The 24416-nt window shown below is 44.6% G+C and overlaps 1 protein-coding gene across 1 annotated transcript in view; it reads right to left on the reverse strand.

The window, feature by feature from the left end:
* med13a (mediator complex subunit 13a) overlaps positions 1-24416 on the reverse strand; it is a 63121-nt gene that overhangs the window by 13777 nt on the left and 24928 nt on the right. The window contains exons 4-13 of the mRNA XM_040181330.2: positions 16661-16806; positions 12217-12417; positions 11919-12113; positions 11633-11795; positions 10327-10437; positions 7175-7930; positions 5573-5789; positions 2714-2744; positions 1581-1702; positions 1181-1271 (exon numbers count right to left, since the gene is read on the reverse strand). Coding sequence (XP_040037264.1) covers positions 1181-1271; positions 1581-1702; positions 2714-2744; positions 5573-5789; positions 7175-7930; positions 10327-10437; positions 11633-11795; positions 11919-12113; positions 12217-12417; positions 16661-16806 — 2033 coding nt within the window. The remainder of the gene's footprint in view (positions 1-1180; positions 1272-1580; positions 1703-2713; positions 2745-5572; positions 5790-7174; positions 7931-10326; positions 10438-11632; positions 11796-11918; positions 12114-12216; positions 12418-16660; positions 16807-24416) is intronic.

Consider the following 24416-nt stretch of genomic DNA (forward strand, 5'->3'; position numbering starts at 1 on the left):
ATGACATGTAATGTGCCGCAAACTAATTCTTAAAATAACAATATGGATGAATTAATGTAAACTGCTAGTATGGCTTCAGTAGAGAAGCAGGCTGATGTATGTGATTGTGTTTTGTAACAACATTTGACAAGCAGCTGTTGCTATAGGCAGCAACCATATAAATACTAAAAACGGGTTTACTAATTATTAGACAAACTTTACCTGTGACAGGCATCCTCGCCCACGACTGACGATGTGTTTACATAGTTTGTCAGTTACCCTGGCATGTTTTTTTGTATTCTTTATTTATTAGCAAGAATATTTACAGGCCCCAGCAGAGCGATTTAAGTAAAGTTCAAAGCTGGGTAGAAGCAGGAGCGCCTTCTCTTAATATTGTTTTTATTTTGACAAGATCCTTCTACTCTGCACTAGAAGAACAGCTTTAATGGTAGAATCTATGTACATACGACCACAGGGTTTGTGTGGAACAGCGAAGGCCTCAAACTCGCAAACCCCTTTTAGAATTGCGAGATGCGCTCAGGGGGCTAACAAACATAATTCATGATCACTGGGCAGAGACTAGGACTGTACAGCAGCTGCTCATTAAACTAAAGCAAAATGGTTGACCTGAGACCAATTTGCTTCACAGTAAAATATAAAAATGATATTCACTTTAGCGATACATTTGTGTCCCAAAGCTCAAACCTCAGGATAAATAACTAACTGAAATAAAAAGCAATAAGGTCTAGTTTGGTTGTGTCAACGAATAGGGTGGAACATTGAGACTGTGGTGTTAACATAGAAAGCTCACAACATGGTGACAAAGCAGACAACAGGTAAAGGGAGACACCGATGCACTGTGGAGTTAATTACAGCCATTTTCTCCACCACTAGGTGTCCAGCTCAAGGGTGAGCATCAGATGTAGTAGAGGACTCAATTTTATACAGTGGATTAAAGGATATGATGCACTTTGCTGTGATTGTGAGCAGAGGGAATACTAAGCTTTAAACTGAAGTGGCTTCTGCCGAAATCCCGTTGTACCATTCATAATTTTCAAGGGGCTAACAGGCTATGACCAATCTGATTCTAGATTAGCATTTGAGCTGAATCGATCGTTGTACTTTGAGGAGAAACGGCACATCCATGTTCAGAGAAGAGGGAGGGAGAGACATCAGTAGGCACAGATGTAGAGATACATACTGATGCAGGATACAGGGTCCAAAGTAGATGGCTTCGGTTCCTTGCCGGCAAATCTCTCATCCGTTCCATTCACCGGTCGCCGGGAACCAGGCTGTGGACAACAGAAAAAAACAATTTTAAAATGAAGGATTTTAGCACCAGTTTGGTGACTCAGAGTGTCAGTTAATAACCTTGCTCCAAATTCATCCCTGTCAAGTTTGTCACACCTGTGGGCCCTCCAAGTCAGTATCACACATGAAAACGTCTTAGAGCAACCGGTAAGTGGGTAGTGAGAATTGTCAGCCGGTGATGGGCAGAGTGAAGACACCGCTCCGGCACATGCATGCCAGCAAGGACGTGTGTGTGTACACACACACACACACACACACACACTGCACAGTAAGCAAATGTCTTTACTAACCGCCGATTCATCCTCGTCCGAATTGAAGAGGTTGTCCAGGTCGTTGATGGACACCACCAGGTCTGTCTCGTGGATCAGGCTGGTGGAAGCCATGCGGTTGTGAGCGGCCGCCCGCTGAGCATCTGCATAAAGAAACACAAACGCTGGTCGGTCAACACTTAAATATCAATGTCCACAAGTAGACTTTGGAGGCTTGAGAAGCTAGTGAAAGGGTGGTTTTGAGCCAATATTGTTTTGGGCTCATTTACTCACTAATTTATCGGTCTCTATTCCATCAATTTAGAAAGTTGGATATTTTCAATACATTTATTTAAATGTTTGTGGCATGACATATCTTTTTAATTAATGAAAATATCAATATATTTTTAAAATGGCTTATTATTAAGTGCATGAATGCAGTATGGATTGACAGACTGAAAGGGTGACTTGAAAGCGTGTCAGTCTGAATGAACACTGAGATGCAACGAGGACCATGGTCTCACCCTTCTGAGGGTGGCAGTATATCTCATAACAGTTACAAAAGGAAAGAAGAAATCCCCAGTAATTGGTAAAAGAAACTGAAGGCTTAGCACCAACGTGTGTGTAGAGTGTCCTTATGAACAGCTTCTGGTTTCAGGGACAAGTGAACAATAATGCAGATTATAACAAGCTAGAATATCAATAAGCAACCTGTAGCTTTAGCAAAGCTCTTCTTCAAACATCACAATTCGGAAGGTTAGTATAAGGTTAACACTGTTGGAACGGGATATGGCAATATCAGATTAGCACATAATGAACTGACTAATCACACTCTAAACCTCTTCAATCTCTCTGAGGAGCCTCCCGAGGGCCCAGAGAAAAACTCAACTAAATATTTAGGTCTCAAATGCACCGTTGTGCTTCATTTATGATCAAGTCTCAGTTACACTTTCCAAGAGTGGAACACCGATTCAGATTAAAAGGACATTGAGGGAGATGAATGGCTCCATCAGTATTGTTTCCTGGCATGCAAAAATGTGGCGGTATTGACAAAATATAAAAGTTTTATTAATGACATTTGTCTTCTGACAGCAAACTATTTTAAACCTAAATAAACAGAATTTTACAGTTTTTTTAAACCTCAGGTAAAACATTTACTGAGCCAGGTTGCTTACCATCTGATGTACCAGCTCCTCCATCTTCGCCCTGTGAGGGAAAAAAAAGGCAGGAAGGTTACAAAAAAAGTGAGAAAAAAAAAAGTTACTCCAGATGGATCCATCACACCGGGAATATTTCAACCAACAATGCCCATAATCTGTGCTCTACATAGACACATTGTCTATAATAATACGACACCTGTTCAATGTCAAGGAAGCCTTTTTGTGCGCTTAATGATGATCTGTTGCCGAGTAAAGTCGGCTCCAATACAGCGTTATGATGCAAGTGTGAAAAATCCTTTGAGACCATAACTGATTAACAACTAGACGAATAGATTCAACTGGACCCCAACTGGGGTCTCCATTATTTACAAAACAGAAAAGGCAAAAACAGTCGGCAGCCCACCTTTAAAAAGGGGGTTCCTTAGCTCCCATCAAGGCACATATATGAATAATATAAAAGTGAGCCATAATTAAAAAATAGAAATTGGACGGAAACAGAACAGAGACAAAGGACAACTTGCCTCCGCTTGGCAAATGTGGTTTCCAGTGTGGATCAGAGTCAAATCATGATCCAAGGAATCCATCCAGACATCAATATCTGCGAGGGATGTTTTTCTGTGTGTGTGTGTGGGGGGTGTTTATGTGCTGACTTATGACTAGTTGTACGAACACTGTGAGCTGAGCAGTTCTAGCTGGGGATCAGGAATGTTATGTCCCTGTCATTGATTTCATCACGCTCCACGGCTTTTCTCTGAGCCACGCAGTCTTTAATCTCTCTCCCTTAAAGGAAGAACCCACAGTAGCGCACAACGTCTGCGCCAAGATCACAGTCTATAGGCGGTAATGATGCTTCAACCCCTTATGAATATCCTGGCATTGGGAGGGGAAGTGTGCATGGAGCCTTTACATTCTGTAAAAGCTTGTTTAAACTCAGTGGCTGCATGAAGGCCTCCCATCACCCGTTCCCTCCATCTCACTAACTCCATTTCTCTGAGGCTTATTTGTTTTTTTCAGCACTTATCTTCCACTTCATCATTCAGCAGGCTGTGACATGGGTGTACCACTTGTCTGCAGTGCCATATAATGATGCTCCAGCACAGAACGTGTGTCACATGGCCCGCAGCAGCTGAGTCAATCACTCTCCAGTCTGAGGACTTTGTCGCCTGATGGCTGGGGATGCTCACGTACGGTTCACACTAGGTTTCTGTGGTCGAGTGGTAAACAGTAAGTGGTTTAATAGTCATAGGCAGCTGCTTGTCAAGCTGTACACACACACACTCATAAAAAGGGGCAAAGTAGTATGGAGTAATTCAACTTTTACCATGATATACTAAATTCATCAAGAGGAAATTCTCTTGATGCTCCAGGTTTGTATTCTATACAAGCCAGGCAGGAAGTTAATTATCTTAGGTACAAAGTTAGTGAGAAATCGCAAGCGCATGTGGTGGGTAAACACACCCATTCCCACAAAGCAGACAATGGACCGGCTCAGCTGCACAGACTGCTCATCAGGGACTCTCCCCCCCTTCCACTGTGAGCTGTCTTCACCCTTACATTCCAGCAAAGACCGGGGGGACAGAGGAGAAGGGAAATATTTGACTGTGCCTTTTAAGCGGAATGGTTCAGCAAGCCTGGTTTTCCTGCCATGGTTAGACTCCCGGCTCTGTGAAGCTTGCTGCAAGCATGCAGCAGAGCAATGAAAATACACACATCAAGTCTCCCTTGCAGCGCTTGGGGGGCCTTACGAGGCAAACAAGTGGTCCTCATCTGGAGCTGGAGCCAACAGCCCCCGAGGCAGAGGAACACGGTGGGAAGGAGGAAGAAGGAGGGAGCTCAAAGAGGAAACAAGTAACTTAAAAGGAAATTGGACAGACAAACTACTTGGTGTTCCTCAGGGCTCCGCTAACAATGGAGATCCAGCGATAGCTTCCTGTACAGTGAAAGCGGAGGTACTGTTATGTTAATAGCAGTATCGCAGAGAACGCTGATTTGACCATTCTCTACCCTCGCCTGCTCACTGATCTTTCAAATCAGCCCTGTTCTTTCCTTTCTAGCGTGTGCAGCGAGTGAGGAAGCTGTGAATGAAGTGGTTCCTCTACATGTGCCCTTTCAGCAAGGCTTAACTTAACACAGTCTTCTTTTTTTTATCAAATCCAACTGTGTGGCTGCAAGCTGGTTCAAAGCAAACAACAGGCACTGTGAAAGGCTGATTTGTTGGCAAAGCGGAGTTCAACGTGACTTCTCAGATCATCTAGTCACAATAACAACTTGGCAGTGTGTTGAATAGAAAAGGTAAAGTTCATGACAGGAACTATGAGCATTCCAAGCCGTAGCAGAGCTGCATTAATATCCCACCACAATACCTGCCACACTGCTTGTTGATGCAGCTCAGTTGAATTGATGCTTGAATTTTGTTGGGTGTTTCTGGTCATAAGCATGACCTTTTTACCGTAAATTGTTGTTGAGTTGCAGAGCCTAAAGCAAAAAGCCCAGAATACCAGGTGACATGTTGGTAAGTTTAGTCCTCATTTGAGCTGTTAAAATGAAAACAATATTCCCCAAAAGGTTTCCAGATAAAAGCATCGGAAAAACATTTCAAATATGTGGATCTGATTCGTTCAAATGTTGGTGTGGGCCTGTCTGTGTTGTAAGAGATGCAGTTAAACAAGATACAGTGGTTTGCTTGTATGGGAGCGAGTGGCAAAATCTGTTTCATGTAGTTGTAGTTATACATGTCAGAAAACATAATATCTCTTGTCCAGTGCAACAACAATGACGTGGGATCATTTTAACAAGGAGGTACAACACATCCATTGCATACTGCGCAGCTTTGACGAGTGACAGAAACATTCCTCCCCCCTCTGCTGGGCTTACCTTGTGTTTCTTGCCGGGCTCCCGCTCCCCGCCCGCCTTATCCTTCTTGTTGGAGAATGTGAACTTGACATCTCCTTCCTCGAAGGCGTAGGGGTCCACCTCTGGCTCATGATCCCCGTCTGTTATGGCAGCGGATAGGAACTGGTTCCTCCTGGCTCGATACATCTGGACACGTTCTTCAGACACCTTAAGGGGCCATTTAGACGTGGACATCACCCTGGGGAGAAAGGGAACACTGAGGTGTGAGAAATCATCGGTTGGTAGGTGAGATTTATTACATATGCCTTTACATTCTTGTAAATAAAAACAGAAAATTATTCATATGTTATACACCAAATAGAGATCTTCATATATGTATACAGAAAAATCTATTGCAATTCATGGAAAGATCATTTCAATGGGTGCATCACTTATTGTGAGATGTCAGTCTGACCAGTTTGCAAATATTACGATGAAGAATTGTAAATGGAAAATTGATGAATTGTCTCGCAGTAGAAAACAACAACTAAAATTAGTCTCTTTTAAATTTGTGTACAGGAACATTTCCTAAGCGGTTCTGGTTTGGCCTCATGCCGGCTATCATTTGTCGTAGCTGCTACCATGTTTATCTGCAGAAACAGAAATGGCAGCGGATGAAAACAATCATGACAGGTGTCAGGCAGCAGAACTTGATGCATCATGTTTGTTGTCAGACAATTACATTTCTAGCAGATTTATGGAGACGTGGTGACTGCGGCACAGAGTGCTCGTACTGTCTGTCACTCGTTACTCTGACATGGCTCATGGGAGTCTCTCGTGTGACTGGGGTCTACTTATATGCAACAGGAAAGAGAGGGATGAGGGTGCGAGGGGGGGGCTTCTATTTCCCTGCACCTCTGTCTTCTTGTCATACCTCTGCAGCTCCAATATGAGGTGATGCTGCGCAGTGGCCATAGCCAGAGATTAGCCGCCATTCAGAGCTGTGGTTCGGGGGTGGTGGGGGGGTGGGAGGGCGGTGGGATTACAGATGACTAGAATAGCCATTCCATGCGGTTGTCCCGTTGGAATTGAATAATCCCGCCAATAATTCCCCCTCTCGCCGCCGCCCCCTAGCAAATTGTTCTTGGTGCAGACTGATACTCAATGCCAGCTAACAGTATTCATTTAACCTTTAACTGGTTTTCAATAGCAGGTATATCTTCATCTGACCCTACCATAGTACTTCTGTGCACGTGTGTTGGTGTGTGTGAGGGAATCACACAAGCTAGTGCATGATGTCAAAAGGGCACGTAGTAAAAGATTAACACGCCGTATCCAGCTGAATGCTAAATTGAACATTCAGAAGCAGACAGGTGGAGGAATATGAAATTAAGAGAATGAGAAAAAGAAGGTTTTGCATGAATACTATACAAAATATATATATATATATATATTGACTATTTAAAGTTCACCAATGTGTTAATAGGGGCAAGGGTGGGAAATAGAGGGTTCGGAAGCCTACCTGTGAATGGTTTGAAGCCTTTGTGTGTGTGTGTGTGTGTGTGTGTGTGTGTGTGTGTGTGTGTGTTTATGTACGTGACCGAGGGAAAACTTGTGATATAAAACTCTGCAGGTGTCACTCACTCTGTGACTGACACCAGGTTGTCCTGTGATGACAAGGGCTCGTCCCTTAGCTTGTCCCATGGCAGCAATGGCGTGGGCAGCTCGGCTTCTTTCCTGCGCGGTAGGTTGAATAACCGCCATGGTGAGTGGGTGCCGTCCTCCTCCAAGTTGACCGCTGCGCTCACATACACAGTGGGCTCCGGGGGGTCGGAGTAAGTTGAAGCCCCAGGGTGGGAGTGGGGGTGATGGGAGTGGAAGTGCTGATTCAGGCCCTCTGGCCCTCCGTGTCCCTCGCTGCCCCCCTTCACCCCGACCAGGCAGGGCTCCGGGGGCAGCTGGTAAAAGTGTTGGCTGTTTGGGGTTGAAGGGTTCTTCATGCCCTCCACCGACTCCTCGCCACGCTCGCAGGGGTGGGGGCTAAGTGGCGGGGGCTGGGGAGAATTGGCCTGTTCCGACGGCCCAGCGCTGATGCCCCCACTGTGGAGCTGGGAGGCTTTTTGGATGCTGGACACATCCGTGGAGCGTATACTGGGGAATCTTCCTCCGTCCTGGCCCGTCATGGCTAACCTTTGGCCAGCTGATGCCTCGGCCTCCATTGACACGTCATCACTGGTCAGACTGCGATGATGGAAAGGTGTCTGCGGTCTTTTCTGCAGCTTGTCACCTTTCTCTGGCTTCTCTCCCCCTGCTTTGTGCTTGGTGGGCGTCTGGCAGGTCTGTCCCACTGACGGAGTTTGGCCTGGGGTGCTCGCTGTTCTCTGCTTCACTGATTTGTATCTGCAGAGAAGAAGAGAATCAGAAAGAAGGGCGAGACTTTGAGACACCGGTGGCACTTTGAAAAACAGCAGAGATATTTATATTATATGTACAGTACCAGTGAAATCTATCTTAGTATATGTAGATATACATTTTTTTCCCTATGATTATAACAGGGTGTGTAATAGGCACTTTCACACATGGTAGAGAGGAATAGTTGTATCAATATCTGCATGTAATCAATACACAACTGACGAATCAAATGAATTCAGTACGATTCGAAAACTCTGCAAATACATATTATCACGTAACAAAGAACTGAACATACAAGTTCTGCAAATGTAAATAATGTTCTCTCAATAACTAAATGAAGTGCGGCTGTGAAAGTTTTGTTCAAATGCAAAAAAAGTGCTTTAATTGAGACAAATAAAATAGAGGGAAAAAAGGCTTGAATTTCCCCTTTTCTGTTTCCCATTTAGACGTAGAGTTGCTCATTGGGCCCCATGATAGCGTTTCACATCTGCACTTATCAATAAGTGCTATGGTTTCTAAGCATATGGGACACACTGGTTTAGTGCTCCAGTGGGAAGTATGAACACAAATAAGTCCATTCAGGATGAATGCTCTACTTTCACTGTCCACTTTCTCTCATCTGTCCCTTTCTCTCGCTTTCTCAGTCTCTATCGTCTTTTTCCTCCTAAAGTCTTTTTATTTGTAATTTGCCGCTAACTCTCTAATCTGTGCACTGTTAAGATTGTATTCTCCTGCCTCGAATGCAAAGACTTTATTGGTCAGGTGGTATCACATAGGATGGCCTAACTCGAATGCAATGGATCTGCCAGTTAGTGACCTCTGCTCTAAACCCTCATATCTGCTTCTTCGAGAAAGTAACTCAATCCTCTCACCTAGAACGTGACAGCTCCACTCATTCACCTCCAATCAATTTGATAAAAACACCAATAACGCGAGAGGGAGAACGTCTACAACACCTTTCAATATCCTTTTAGTAAACATCCAAAAAGAAAATCAATAAAGCAAACAACCAATTGCTAACGAAAGAAAATATATAACTCATTCTTGGCTCTACTGTGTATTTGGCGAGTCAAAATGAGGCTGATCTTACACTTGAATACACAATAGCAAGTCTTCACGTGGCCTTCAGTATCTGTTGGTTCCCCTGTGGACACCCGGAGACCAGACAACACACCGAGCCAGCTGGCTCACCTCCTCTCACACACTACCGCTGTCTATGGCCTGGTCGACATCCGTGTTCCTTCAGAGTCTCAGGCCACTGCTGCGGTCAGACATTAGGTTGTTGATAAGGAGGCTTTGTCTCTTTGATAGCCCGGTTACTAGCGTGTGCTGACAATTAGATGTTAAGATAAGCAGACACAGAAAGGGTTCCATCTACAAAACAAAGTTAATAAAACTGGCAATGCACACAGCTTCCCATATCTTTGTCGCCAAAGTGCTGGTCGACTTCCAACAAATTAGCATGCTCCAGCTGACTGGCCCAGTCCACTCTGCACTTGTCTGCGGCCCAAGCGGCTCTCCTCTCCCTCATCAGTGACGTAACTAGTGCGAAAGGATTCCCATATGGAAGTATGCCCACACTTTCAACCAATCAAAATACACAAAGATCTGTTTTGATAGCACTCGCTCATAGATGCGACAAAATATTTTAACGTAGTTTAACGTACCTTTGTCTGTGTCTATGTCTTTGTACACCACTGTGTCTCTAAAAGGACGTAGTTGGAAAACTTCCTGGCTAAATGTGGGGACATTGTTGGCACTTCAAACCCAGCCGTCAAATGATGGAGAGTTGAGAGCAAAGTGCACGAGGACAGCAGGAAGAGTCGCTAGTTCAACATGTTCCACCAGGTGAAATTCTTCCTCCAAGATGATCAAATGTGTATAGTTTTGGTTTTAAAATAACATTAACAATTAAACATAACTAACTAACTAAAAAGGCCTCAAAGAAAGTTATTAAACCAAAATGTGACGAACATGGAAAACAACAATACTACATACATACATTACATTACATACAATACATTTTTCAGCAACATGCACGCTCCTCTTTACGCTCAACTACGTCCCTCGAGTGCTCCGTCTGAGTTCAGGCTATTTGTTACCCCGCAAATTACTCCATCAGGGGAGGAAGACAAGTGTCTGACTTACAGCAACACACCGCCACGGAAGAGGTTTCAACCCAGCAAGGCTGTCACTTAGACAAAACAGTGACGAATTGAAGAATAATATGCTTGTCAGTCTAGATGTGCATATATTTTTGCTGGCTACAGCCTTCTGTGTTCAAAGCTCCACAGACTCTGTTTAACCTCTTTGAAATGTCAATGAGCACACGTGAGCGCAATACGTGCATATGCTGTATAATATCCACAAGGTGAGTGACTGACCTGGAACAGTTGCAGTATGACCTCTGTGAATGCTTCACAAAGTCCCAGGCTCCCGCTTTCTCAGCCCGCTCTTCCTCGCAGGTACCGTTGGTTGCGGCCGAGAACTTTCGCCTGAGGAAGAAAAACAACTTTGAAACACATTTCTACAAATGGATAATTTCGTCTGCGAGTAGGGCAGCTCTTTAGTCTTGTGCATAAACACAAATAAACGTAAATTGTGACGAAAAGAAATACCCCATCTTGTGTCCCTTTTGTATATGGTGGTTTGTGGTACGGCGGATTTTGTCGCTCTGCTTGCAGCAACAATATTTTTGGCTGACAAGCCCAGCGGCTAACTCCAGCCGACACTCTGTGCTTGGTCAAGAGGCAACGGACCCCAGGTTGCTCCCAATGTGTCAGATTCACTGATGGTGAATAATACAACGGACAAAACAGAGAGCTAATCCTTACTTTAATTACTAGAGACTATTATTCATTTGTATGTTGGTATTTTGGCTAGTTGATACATGAATGATGGATATAATAGAAAACCATGTAAAAGTTAAATATATATAGATATATACACATACACACACTACTTAACTGCATTAATGTGTGTCAAGTACGGGGAAATTACACCAAAATGGTTGGCAGGCAAATGGGATAGTGAATGACAAAATAATAACTAAATTCAGGGAATGTTGAAGTATTGACCACTTCACTGAAATTCAAAACACGCACTTCAGTGTTTATTTCCATTTAATTTACCAGGCATGGCACCTGGGTTGGGTTGGGTTGGGTTCAAAACCAAAAACCCTCCAAAGAGACACAGCTCCTCTCTTCGGCATTAGTTGTGTTGGTGCATCTCTGGTTGTTCCTCCTGCATCTCTCTTTTATGCGTTTTCATGTTACGTTAGCGACAGAGTTTCTTGTTGTTGTGATAGTGGGCCGGGGTTATTTTATAAATGTCCCAGTGTTACAAATTCTTTATGTGTCAAAAGCTGTTGTGTCGTGGCATTTTATCCCGTTAAGGAGCATTAGTTGTGGGTTATTGTTATAAAATGTTATAACCATGACGTAAGTAGCTCTTGAAAAAATTCTGCTGCCTGCTGAACAGCACCATCAGTTGTTGAGGCTACACACCGGTATGATGGTATGTCAAAAAGTAATTCCGTGAGGAAATCTGATATACCGGTTGAATCGATATACCGCCCAATCCTACCGCAGCCCCAATCAAAACACAAAGACAATCCTTTGGTTACAGCTTTCTATGTAGCATTGCTGATCAAACCGCGCCACTTTCCCCAGAAAAAACAGACCGACTTACTTGTTTTGGGCTCGGTCGATATTGCACTCTTGCCAGACGCGCTCCACCACCTGACTGGCTTGCCGCCGTGGAATCTTGCCCCCATGGTGACTTGTTGTATCCACAGTGAACGCATCAGACGATGAAGGCATCTTAACCCACTTCTGGGCCAAGTGAGAGTCCACTGGGGGAAGGGGAGAGCAGGGTGAAACAGACATTCGGTAGAGTTTCTTCACGATTGATCCAATCAAAAGCATCTCTCGCTCTTTATAGGCATTATGCATGTATGCTGTGGTCACACCATTACCTGTATGTGCCTCCTCAGGCGATGTGGGAGGGGTGAGGGTCACCAAAGACATGGCGGGCTCTCGCTGGGAAGCAGGCACTTGGTGGCCACCCGAGTATACGGCAGTGCAGTGGGAGGACCCCACAGGGGCCACAACAGGGATGTCTGACTGGGGCACCAGCACAAGGCAGGCTGGGTACAGCATCCGCACACCACCTGCCCAAGCAGAGGAGACATGTTCACACAACCAAAGCACTCAGAATCAAAGCAGGTACCTATACATTTAAACAATGTTGCAATCGTATTGCAAAAAACTGACCTACGAGGACCTCCACAGAGGCCAGACAGTCATCCTCCCAATCCATGTCCTCTGCTTTGTCTTCCGACACACCATCTTTGGCGCTCGGGCTGATGGGATAGAACTGGTTCCACTCCTCAATCAGCTTCTTGGTGGGCGGGTCTGACATCTTGAACGACTGGCCAGTCAGTGTCCCGTTCAGGCCAAAAGGACTCAGGATCACTAGGTACAGTGAGCGGGGGACAACATTAGTCAGCATGAGGACAGCTTAAACTCACTGACCTCAATCCCTCATCACTCATATAAAATCATATAAGATCGTTCTTGATCCGAATTGAGGGTCTAAGGTGAGAGGTAAACAAAGATTCTGACCCCTAAATTTGGGATCTGGGATGGCTGGTACGAACGATGTCCTTCACAGCCTGCATATCCTTTCTTCTTACTTTCATTAATCATTCCTCCCACGTCTCCTTCCAGTATTATATATTTTCTACATCCTTAAAACGCTTCTTTTTATAAATCCTCCAACATTTGTTCACCTTTTGAACCTTTCATTCCACAGTCCTCATTCTGTCTTCTTCCATCCCTTCCATTGTTTCCTCTTCAAAACCTTAATGTCTAGCGGTTTGCTTTTGCCATTTTGCATTTACCTCTTTTCTTCCTTTTCTTTATCTTTATCCTCCTATCATGTCGAAATTCCTTTCCCATCATTACTACCTCATGCCCTTTCCTTCTGGCCTTCAATTCATACCTTCTTACTATGCATATGTCATTATTCTTTCCATTTTCACTATTGCAACAATCTAATTATCTTAATCATCCTTCCCTTCTTTTTATCCACATATGCTTTCATCTCCGGGCAAATCAGCAGTGACCTTTCCAGAGCCTCGTTGGACCGAGCCGGTCCCGTCTGACTCGCCAAATGCTTAGAGAGCAATCCAGACGCCAATTATTGGCAAGCGGTGGCCTCTCAGAGCCCATAAACAGAGGCTTATAAAAAGGGCCGCTCCTCTGCAAACACACTTGACTGCACACACATACGGGAGCGCACAGAGAGCCCATCAGTCTGCCTGCGGACACAACAGACACACATCCATCAGAGAGGGCAGATAGAACCATAAGCTACATACATAATGCGCATGCATATCCTTCTCAGATGCGCACGCAGGCGTGAGTGGACATTAGTTAAGATCCTTCTCCGTGCTGCTTTTCTACTGTGTCATAACTAGACGGCCTCTGTCCCCTGGTATTGATCCTGCCTCTGTACCAACATGAGTAAATGGTCGTAAAAGGAGAATGAGATTTACACCTACCAAATCTGACAACACTTGCAAAAAACAAATATCTTTATAATACATCAGCAAATATGAACCTGCAGCGGGAAGAACAAAACAGCATCCAGCCATGGTCGGTCATATTAACCTTAATTAATTTCAACCCAACTTCTTTCCACGCACACACACACACACACACACACACACACACACACACACACACACACACACACACACACACTTGAGGCTAGTTGTGGAAGAGAGATCAAATTCAGCAGAATTATGCAAATGTTTCACCGTTTCTCCCCCCCGTCACATTCCCACCACACCATACTCTCTCCGAGCCTCTCTGGCTCCCTGAAGAGACGTCAAATGTGCTCAGATCAGTGTAATGGGCTGAGAGTTCATTACATTCACTCTGCGCCCTTTTATGAGGTCACATCCTGGAGAGCTCTGCCTGCTCGAAGCGCTCTGCCGCGCAGTAAACCAAGCTTGGCAGAGATGAGGAGAAGAGGAGGGGGGGGTCTGGCTGGATGAAGGGGGATGGAACCCAGCCCCTCCTCAGCGCCATGCTTGGTTAGCCAGGAGGAGATGCACTGCGGCGGTGAAAACACACACCTGTGTATTGACACTCGTCATACTCAATGACAAAATGACTGCAGAGACGCATGTCTGCTTCACGCTCAACATAGGGGCGGGGTGGAGGTGCAGGACCCCCCCAGGGGTGCCTTATGGTTTTACTCGTGTCCCATTACAGTAGAATTTATACCATGTTACCATTTTTATATCAAGATTCTCATGCTATTCTAGTGAAGCTATATTATCTCATGTTGGACTAAGAGGAGACGTGTGTGTCTGTGCGGACAAACTTGACATGCCAATTTTTCAAAAGGGAAAAGGACATTCATTGACCAATAAAATGAGCAATGAGTACATATCTTCTAGTTGGTGGCCAGCAAGCAATATGATCCTCCTAAATGACCGGGAACCCCTTGACCATCCTTACAGCAATCCATAGGCTAAGCTCCAATAATCGTTGTCTTTTTACCCGAGGCACTGGCCTTTAACTAGACGGGACATTATCACCTCCCTTCAGGAGAGCTCTACACAGTTAATGGGTGGGCTATATGGGAATTACTGTAGTGAGTGGAGGAAGACATCACTGTTATTACCCACGGGAGTTGTGTAAGGATCACGTGTATTTGACTGAAAATAAGCGGGTAAACAGGGACACCTTTGACTTGTGTATCACCAATGTTCGGAAGCAGCAAATGAAGACATTTTGATAGTAAAATCATCGTCTGACTAATGCAAAATCTCATGGGTTTACAAAGTGTGTATTATCTGGAGCAGGGGTCCCAATAGGCCAATCGCCAAGCCAGTGCCGGTAGATCGGCTGCCATTTAATAACCATCACGTCGGGTCACCGCGCAACGGAAAACTTGGTAGTGCTAATGAGCGATCCTTGCTTTCTAACGGACACATTTAATTTTATTCAAAAGCAACCTGACTCCGCTCAGTGCAAGTCATCAGAGTAAGGAAATGAGCAAGAATGTATGGAATGGTTCTGACCGATGAGAGGCTCCCCCTCAACTCGTTGGCCCGACTACTAAATGGTTATTATGTGGGCAAATTACTCCTTTAAGTCCACGGCCTGTCGTCCATTGATATGACAGGTACTGGAGAGGGAAGGGCCGGGGAAATAAGCAATATACAGACAAATAATGCATGAGCGAGATATTCAAACCTTACTTTGTTCCAAATACAATCATACTTTTATTTGTATTGTAGTTGTGTTGCTCAGAGAGCTACCTACTTCCTTCCTTCCTTTCACAAAGTAAATGTTTATGACATTAATTTTGTTTGAGTGAGGGGAAATGAAAACAAACAATGCTTTTGGGATTATATAGTGTTCGGCTTAAGGTGGGGTAATGCATTTTAAGCCAATGATTGAACATCATTAGCGCCACATATTGTTATAGCTACACTTCACTATAATTTAAAGGGACTACAGACGCTTTGCTTTTTTGGCTGCAGGCCAATCTGTAATGAAAGACTGACTGAAGATTGTGTATACGTTATCTTGGCAACAGCGCGCGCGCGCGCGCACACACACACACACACACACACACACACACACACACACACACACACACACACACACACACACACACACACACACAGTTAACCAATATTCATAAAACAGAAGCAGCATTTTACGTTAACAAGATAATATTTTAAAAGATAAATGCTTCTGGAAGCATAATTCTGTTATCTACTCTGGTATTTCCCACCTTATCTCCGTGGCCCAACAGGCAGTGGGCTTAGCTAAATAAAAGTGCTATGTTATTTGGATCCTTGAATTCTGAGGATTAACTTGTGTTTCAGAAGATGCTATTTCTTAGATTAATCGCAGTAAGCAGTAATGTGCATACAAAAACATCTTTAGGTTTCCTTTTTATGGTCAAATTGGCTTCTTGGAAGTTGAGTACCTTCTGACTCTGTCTGATTAACTTGTTTTTTGCTAGACGAAGCCATAGAAGTTGATTTTTCAAAAGTTGCAGTGGGGCCACCATGAAAAGTCATATTAGCAGTCTGGGTCCTCAGATAATCCTACATTTTAGCTGACATCACAACAAAAAAAAGATGGAAAGAATTAGGCTACAATTTGAATGCACGCTCTCGTGTACAAGCATGCAAATGTCAGAGGCAGCTTCAGCGGATTACGGCCTTTTGTTTTAGAATGAGGCATTCTGAGGTTGTGTTAAATCACAGAACTAGAGAGAGAACAAAAAGCAACACAGGGTAGCAGTATTTATTCCCTCCCACAAAAAACACTATTTATTCATCTGTCACACGCATACTTGGAGGCTAATGTTGTGTCTCGCCATAACTGTGGCGCGCCGCTCGATGGTCAAACCAAAGTGACAAATTATAGCACAACACTGTCTAGGTGTTTATCCAGCCACTGAGCTGCTGATCAGCCTTTCAGGAAACCCGTGCGTATGATGTGTCCCAGCGACAAGCTTTCATATCGTTTTCTTAAGGAAAACTAATAATTCCTGAAGGAACGTTATGTTTGCTGTAATTGTTGTAGCTCCATCGGTGCGTTTGGACTTGTCCCGCTGGATTCTTAGCTGCTAACAAAGTAGTGGCATTGTACTCAAGAGAAAACGAATATAAAAACATACCTTGGAAGGGACTGGATGATTGCTGGGCCAGAGTGAGGTGCTCCTCGGTCAGATGGTACACGGGCTGGTGCTGGTTGATCTCCACACTCGTGCACACGTTGCTCTCCCCGTGCAAGAAGAATGTGAAGGCACACGATAAGTGCTCACTGTGAGGATGAAGAGAGAGAACAGCAATGAGTCCTTTCTGATGCGCTACTTATGTGTACCATTAAAAAGAACTACTACGTGTGCAGTGATTTGATTGACTCCAAAAGAGTGTGAGGTGGAGAAGTGACTGCCGCGGGGAAACAGGAGCAGATCAGTCTAGTTCCCCATGCTCTAGTGGAGGTGTTGTGTGCTGCGGCCACCCCTGTATAATGCTTGGGGAAACACTGACACTGGAAATATGATGTAACGGCCCGACTTCTTTATCTCTCTCTCGGTTTCGACACAAACGGAGAATGTTGATCGCAGAGATTAAATCAGAGATAAACACAAGGGAGAAAAGAAGATAATGTGTGCGACGTGAGACTCTCTGGTGATACAAAGATGCCTTGTGAGGCCGTGTCAAATGGTGGTGATGGCTGGAGAAGTCTATATTGTGATACCGCTGCAGACCATGATTAAATGGAGCATCCTTCTAGCGCTATGTTTAACAGTAATCCTCTTAATAAATGTCACACACGGCGGGGAAATTTGAGTTTAGAGACACAAAGGCAGGGCGCAAGAGAGACAGCGCAAGTGGCGGGCGATCGAGTGAAAGTGAACGCTGGAATTTTGGAAGTGGATCAAAAAGGGTCGACTCTTCGGAGGATTTGCTTAAGCAAATATCAGTCTTGTCTCTTTGGCACACCTACTGTGCAAAGGATTAAAAGAGAAGGAGCAGGAGTGGGAGAGCCAGGCACACTTCAGAGATAATACCACCTACGTAGAGGAACGATGCCCAAAGCCTCCCAGAGCTTCACATTCCTCTTTCCACTCCTCGCTTGTTGTTTTTTTTTTGGTGAAAATGACGTGGTGCTAATTGGTGAACAACCAGGACTGCATGATATTGAAGACAGGTGGAAGCAAGTAGGCCAATGAGGGTGAGTCACGGCGAGAGGGAGGATTAGATAGGCACGTATTCAGGTATTAAGAGTTTTCATGCATTATAAATACATGCTCATATGTGCACTAAAAAAGCTCTGCTGGTCATTAGTATTCATTCCTCCTGTTTACACGAGCCACTCAGCATTCCTGTGCTATCGCGACTGCAATCCATGTCATGGCAGACAAATCTACAGTCCTCATCCTGTAGGACTTGTCAGTAAGCAGCCCCCCATTCAGCCATTTTTGCAGATATGAGGAAATAATGAATTATGAGGCTTCAGCACTGCACATAAAAGGGCTGCAGAGTGGGAACTAGAAACTAAAAAGACCACCTTTGTCGATTTGGACGGCATTAGCACTGCATGAGGAATCACAGCTGCCTCGAATATTTGAGTGAGTCCATTCAGTTAATGAAGAATCAAGTCGTGAAGGGTCCCCCAAGAGTTGGACCTGACTAGACATTAGCCAGACCACAATACTTGATTTGAAGGCTTGTCTGTTTTGCGCTGAGGGTAGGGCATTGGAGTAATTAAAACTCACTGTTCATCCTATCAGGCAATATCTACTTTGGCAATGCAAAAATGTATAAGCTGACGGTCGCCGGGTTGTTTCTATGTACGGGGAGGAGCAGAGGAGAAATGAAACGGGGGGCAAGTGGCACGTTGGACAACAGCAGAGAAGAGTGTTATTATGCAGGCATCAACAGATCCGCAGTCGACCGCCCTCCTCCTGCACGTGGAGCAAAGCCGACGCTACACATTCACACACATCTGCGTTTGCAGGTCACTTGGAAGCTCGAGGTGGAGGGCTGCCATCTGTGGCTCAGCAGGCAGTAGTACAACAAGACTCTCTTACACACACACACAGAGCGCTCTGTACACAATTAGTTAAGAATTGTTTTAAATCTGGTACAATACTGTTGGGGTCAGCTGATTTGTAGGGAGGATTATCAAACATGCAAGCTGTTGGCATTACATGCCAAGTGATCAGGATGCTGAGTCCAGGACTACTTGTTCTATATGAACAAATCACCTTACAGGTCCACCATAACACACATCTTTCTATTACATAACTGAAATAACATAAGGTCAGGCGGAACACTGGCGATAATCCAGGCTGCCGGTCTCATTATAAGCTGTGATATTTATTCACTATTGACCGACTGGACAGCTGGACACCACCAGGTTGCAGAGTGACCGGCTGGTTCAAAAGTCAACAGGTGCTTGGCGAGCACTTGGCCGAGTAAGCAGCAAAACAATCTACAATCTACAAAAACAGCAGCGCATGATACGTGTCCTCACCGCCGCGTCGCTCAGAGACACACAAAGGCAGCGGGCTTTAGGGGAGCTGGGACAAAGCTGCAGCGCACGCCTGTCCGATGAGTCACACTGTCCGTGCACAGCAGCGTCAACCGCCCTGACCGGACATGTGACACAGGCGCTGTCGGGCCACATTAATGCACAATAACACAACATGCGCACACAACAGCTGGTCAAAATGGTGGGAAAGTGTGCTGTGTGTGTGTTTGTGTTTGTGCTAGCTGAGATCAGGTGAGCAGGTCATATCTACTTCTGTAACCTCCAGAAAACAGCATCATTCGTTTATGATTAGGCAATGCGCTTAATTGCTATGCAAAACACATCAAATCTTTAAAAGGAACAACTGAAGATAAGTTGTCTGCAGATAATGAGACATATCAGGCAAGAAAGCAGAGCGTTAAGAATGATGGTAGCAGAGGACCCGTGATGGCGGAGTGAAGGTGGGAGCTGAGACTAAGGCTAAGCTAACACAGCTAGGTCCTACGGCTGTGGCTCCACCCAGTCTGCTCCGGGCTGAAGTCCGCTCACACCCCAATTTGGGGTAATCCAGCAACCGGAGACAGTTATAATAGACTTCATTGTGGCCTCTGGGATCAAGCCGCCCTGGGCGGGCAGACTGTCGGTTAGAGCCCAGGACCCGGTGAATGTGAAGCACGGCGCTCAGTCAGTGTCTGCCAGGCCCGGTGACGTACTCAACTATTCCCTTAAAATGCACGCAGTCAATCCTGTGACCTTCCGTAGCTGTTCAACTCCAGATTCAATTGCCACGAAATTATGATTTGAAAATGATAATTTTTGGTGCTGCAATATATTATATTAATTTTTACCTAAAAATCAATGTCACCAAAACTTCGATCGATCGCGCTGTCTCTGTCCTCTTGTCAGCTTTCTTCATCGAAAGCGATAGAAATGAATAGACATGAACGAGCAGGTATGTTGCCAAAAAGAGGCAACAACTAACTTAGAATCTCACTTGAAACACAACCATCACAACCAGCCAGTCAACCTGTTCCTCTGGACCACGGGTCTGCCTGTTTGGCTGGGAGGGTCATGCGGAGGGCAAAGTCCCCGGACCGCCGTCCTGCTTCGCCCCCGCATCCCTTGCACTCATTATTTCTTTGATTTATTTATTTATTTAGGATGTATTTTTAACATTCCAATTCAATGTCTAAATATTCTCACGTATAAAATGTTCTTTGTTTTTTGAAAGAGCGTATTTGCATTATGATGCTATTATATTCCAGGGTGCACATAACTTTTTCAGTGAGTTCGGTGAGTACCGGGAGATGGTGTTTGGTACTCACTCCATATGTAGCGTGGTCTTAATAAGTGCAGTCTTCCTCACTGTCCTCAGTGTCGCCCCCACTGTCCTCTGCTTCAGCTTCCTGCATGGTAGATGATGAAGATACTGCGGATGCACATCCCTGTCCTTGGTTGATTCTCCGATTAGCTGTCCTTATCCACAGGTTAACAGCTTGCTTTGGGTCAAATGACTGTCTGTGGTCTGCTTTGACAGGTGAATGTGCATCAGGGCGGAGAGACGAGCATGTGACAGACGAGCTCTGTACTTGTTTTTTATTATGTTGAGATGTGAGAATCCGCTCTCACAAGCTGCACTGCTTAAACGCAGTGTAAGAGACAGCTTAACCACCTTGTTGATGTTGGAGTAAGCTTCTGGGTTACTTCTATTTACTATTTGGACCAAGTCATACACAGAAGAGGCTCCCAGGCGTTTTCCTGCCTGCTTTAAGCGCATCCATTCTGTCACAGTGGTGTCTTTGTCAAGTTGCAAGATGGCCTCATATTTCTTGAGAATGCTGCAAACTGTTGTGTTTCCAAAACTATAGAGGTCTTGCATTTCCTTAGGCCATGTTGAAGAATCAAATACTAAGAAACGACCACATGACTTGAGGGAGTCATATCTGATTTCAAACTCTGTGCAGATGTGCTGCAAGTCACTGTCATCACTCATAGCCACTTGCATTTTAATGGCTGGCAATAGTCTTGATATTTTTAATAGTGTTTCATGCCTCCACGCAGACCATCTGATATTATGAAACTTACCCAGTTTCACAAAGGAGATCCCATTTTCTTCACACAGCATCTTCAGTGCAGCAGTTTTTTTTGCTCCACCTTTCTGTAAATAAAACTGCAGCAGCTTGACCACGGAGCGATGAAATGTCTCACACTAAGGAACGTTGCGATGAGCTGATTTTGCGCAATTCTCAAGTGTGTGTGCTGTGCGCAGAATGTGCACAACGGAGTCTCCAACTGCAGCAAGTTGCCGGAGTTTTGGTACATCACCGTTGTACATACCGACGTTGACAGCCGCCCCGTCTGTGCACACAGCAGCTAACTTAGTTGTCCAATCATCCAAGCCGGTGTCCTGGAAAAGTCTCACAAGTCCGTCTGTTATGGCCTGCACGGTTCGCTCAGCACCCAGTTCAATCAGTCCAAGAAAGTCCGAGGTAAACTCTCCGTTGTTGGACACAGACACAACGTAAACGATTTCCTGCTCAGTTTTTGTGATGTCCTCAGATCCATCAAAAAGCAGCCCCCAAAATAGCCCCCCAACAGACTGCAACTTGGCTCGCAACTCCCCGCTGATGGTGTGCGCAATGCTCTGCATGATCCGTGCGCGATATGCACCTCCGACATTTACTCCGAGCCACTTCAGTAAAGGAACAGCCTGAGAATAGGAAGACCTGGGACGTGCGTGTTTAGCTTTATGGAAGGCGAGGAGGAAAATATTGAACAGAGCTTGCCGCTGTTCTTCATTCAGCTTGTCTCGCCCTCTGCCAAGTGGGTAACTGGACATTTCTTCTCGGCTAGCTTGTTTATTAGCAATGGCTTGCGCCACATTCACGTGCTCCTTGAGCTTTTCTTTATTTGTTTGTCAAATAAAGGATGGTTGAAATTCTTTGAGCCTTTATAAAACGCACCGGTTTTGTCCGCCAGATGTGGATGTGAGCGGCAAATCCTGCACCACATTTCAGTGCGCTCATCGTACGCTTCAAGCCACGGCCCATCTTGGAGCCACTTTTCCCAAAAAAGTATTTTCTTCGGCTCTGGCTCCAGTTGGCGTTTCTTTGTAGGTGGCGAAACGCCAAAGAAGCTGCTTAACGTCTGTTGCTTTTTGGACATCTCTGACAGTAATTGACAAGCAACATGTGTAAGATTTAATAAGATGATCGGTCAAGTCCGCAAAGGCGCGAAGTAAGACAAGTGGCATTACGCATTGTTGATTTTCGTCACGCATGCGTACCTGCTTATGTGCACCCCTGATTATATTGTCATAATGTATTCAGAAATGATCGGAAAATTACAATAATATTATCTATTACAATTACACAACAAAAAGTATTTATTGTGACAGCTCTAATGTTGAGTACCACAGGCAACTGTGCATGTGTGTGATTACAATACCACCTGTCAGCCGCACGCTGTGCGTGAGCCAAAGGACGGACGCAGAAATCCCTCTTCAAACAAATCAGTATTTTTTCAGCCCGTTTGTTTGCTCTATTAAAGATGATAGTGTACCAAAAGAGCCTTCAAATGAACTAGACACCTGACAGAATGCTGTTCATTAATGAGAGGTGAGGCATCCCCCGTTAACGCCGCCTCTGTCATGTTGAGAAAAGAAATAAAAAAGGATGGAAGGTTTCCGCTGGAGTCTTGAAAAGAAAAAAAAAAGAAGATCTTTTAATCATCTTTTCTCTCTGCGTATCCACATTTCCGCCCACTCCCTCCTCAGCTGCGCTGCTCTTCCAGCTATTAACTGGCAAATAGACCGGGCTGCTCTCCGCTCTGCTCTGCTGCTGATCTCAGGCCACACGCGGCGCGCGTACGCACGACTCTTATTGGAGGCCAGTCCCTGCTCCACCTCCCCGACGCAAATGGCCGATGGCCTTTTGCTCGGTAAAGGGACAATAAAATAATCCAGTCAGGGTTTGGAGCACGGCCCACATACAAAAGGAGGGCAGGTGAGAAACATTTTCCTTCGGCTGGCGTGCCATGGAAATGAGGAGCCAGAGGCCAGCGGTCTCTGCACGGCAGCATGGAAGGGACGAACGGAGAAGCGTGGGACTGACGGCCTCCATCAGTGTCGAATGAGCACACGTATCTGATGGTGATCTGTATGTGGATGCTCATTCACGGACAGAATTTTTTTATTTTGTACTGTAGATTCCACAGGGCAATATGGTCAGCTTGTTTGCCACAAATATAAAGTATCTGGATGCAATTGAGGATTTTGTATTCTTTCACTTATCCAGGTGGAGCAAAAAATAAATAAAAAATGATATAATATTATACAATACCTCCCTAAAAGGCACCTAAATGACTCTCAGACCATGAGAAACTAAATCCTCTGGTCTGATGAAAAAAGAAACTCTTCATGTCTGGAGGAAACCAGGCACGGCTGATCACCTAGCCAACACCGTCCCTACAGTGAAGCATGGTGGTGGCAGCATCATCCTGTGGGGATGTTTTTCAGCGGGAGGAATTGGGAGACTAGTCAGGATTAAGGGAAAAATGTACAGAGACATCCTCGATGAAAACATGCTCCAGAGAGCTCTGGACCTCAGGAGCGACCCGGCCAGAGCCTTGACTTAAACCCGATTGGACATCTCTGGGCTTTTTTTTCACTTTGTCATTATGGGGTGTTGTGTGTCGAAATTTTCTCCAATTTCGACACAAAAATTTGGAAAAAGTGTGTGAATACTTTCTGGATGCAGATGGGATTATGACGCTCAAAAACTATTTATCCAACAGTTACCAGCGTAGACGCTATATAGAAAGGTTTTTGTGCCCTCTGACATTATTAGATAATTATCTTATCTATTATATATTTTATTGCATTGCAGTCAGATGGTGTCGAATTATCACAGAGGAACAGGAAGTTGACCATCTCATCTCATTCATTTTTATTGAAAAAATACCAACATAATTATTTATCAATCATAAAAGCCCTTGAAATTACAATTACAAGTCAATAACTTTCTATTAAGATTGTTAATTTTCTTTAAATAACTACTCTTTGTATTCTTTTTAAAACTACAATGTTTGAAAGGGAAAGGATTGTTCTTTCTGAATAGAACAAACAGATCAACTTCATGTGATTTTCTTCTATGTGTTATAAGGCTCGCACAGCAGATAAATTCCTTGATTGTTGTTGCAATCAGAATCAGAATAGGAGGCATTCATTGCCTAGTATACTGCACAAATGGGGAATGTTTCTTGGACGGTGCCAACAACAAAAAGAGACATAAATAGAGACGTAAACGAAAAACAGGAATAAACATTCAAATAAAGTGTCAATTAGATAATAAAATACGAGCAGAGAGGATGTGCAATAATTGGCCTATGAG

Source organism: Gasterosteus aculeatus, chromosome 7, assembly GCF_964276395.1.
Source record: "Gasterosteus aculeatus chromosome 7, fGasAcu3.hap1.1, whole genome shotgun sequence".
Lineage (NCBI taxonomy): Eukaryota > Metazoa > Chordata > Actinopteri > Perciformes > Gasterosteidae > Gasterosteus > Gasterosteus aculeatus.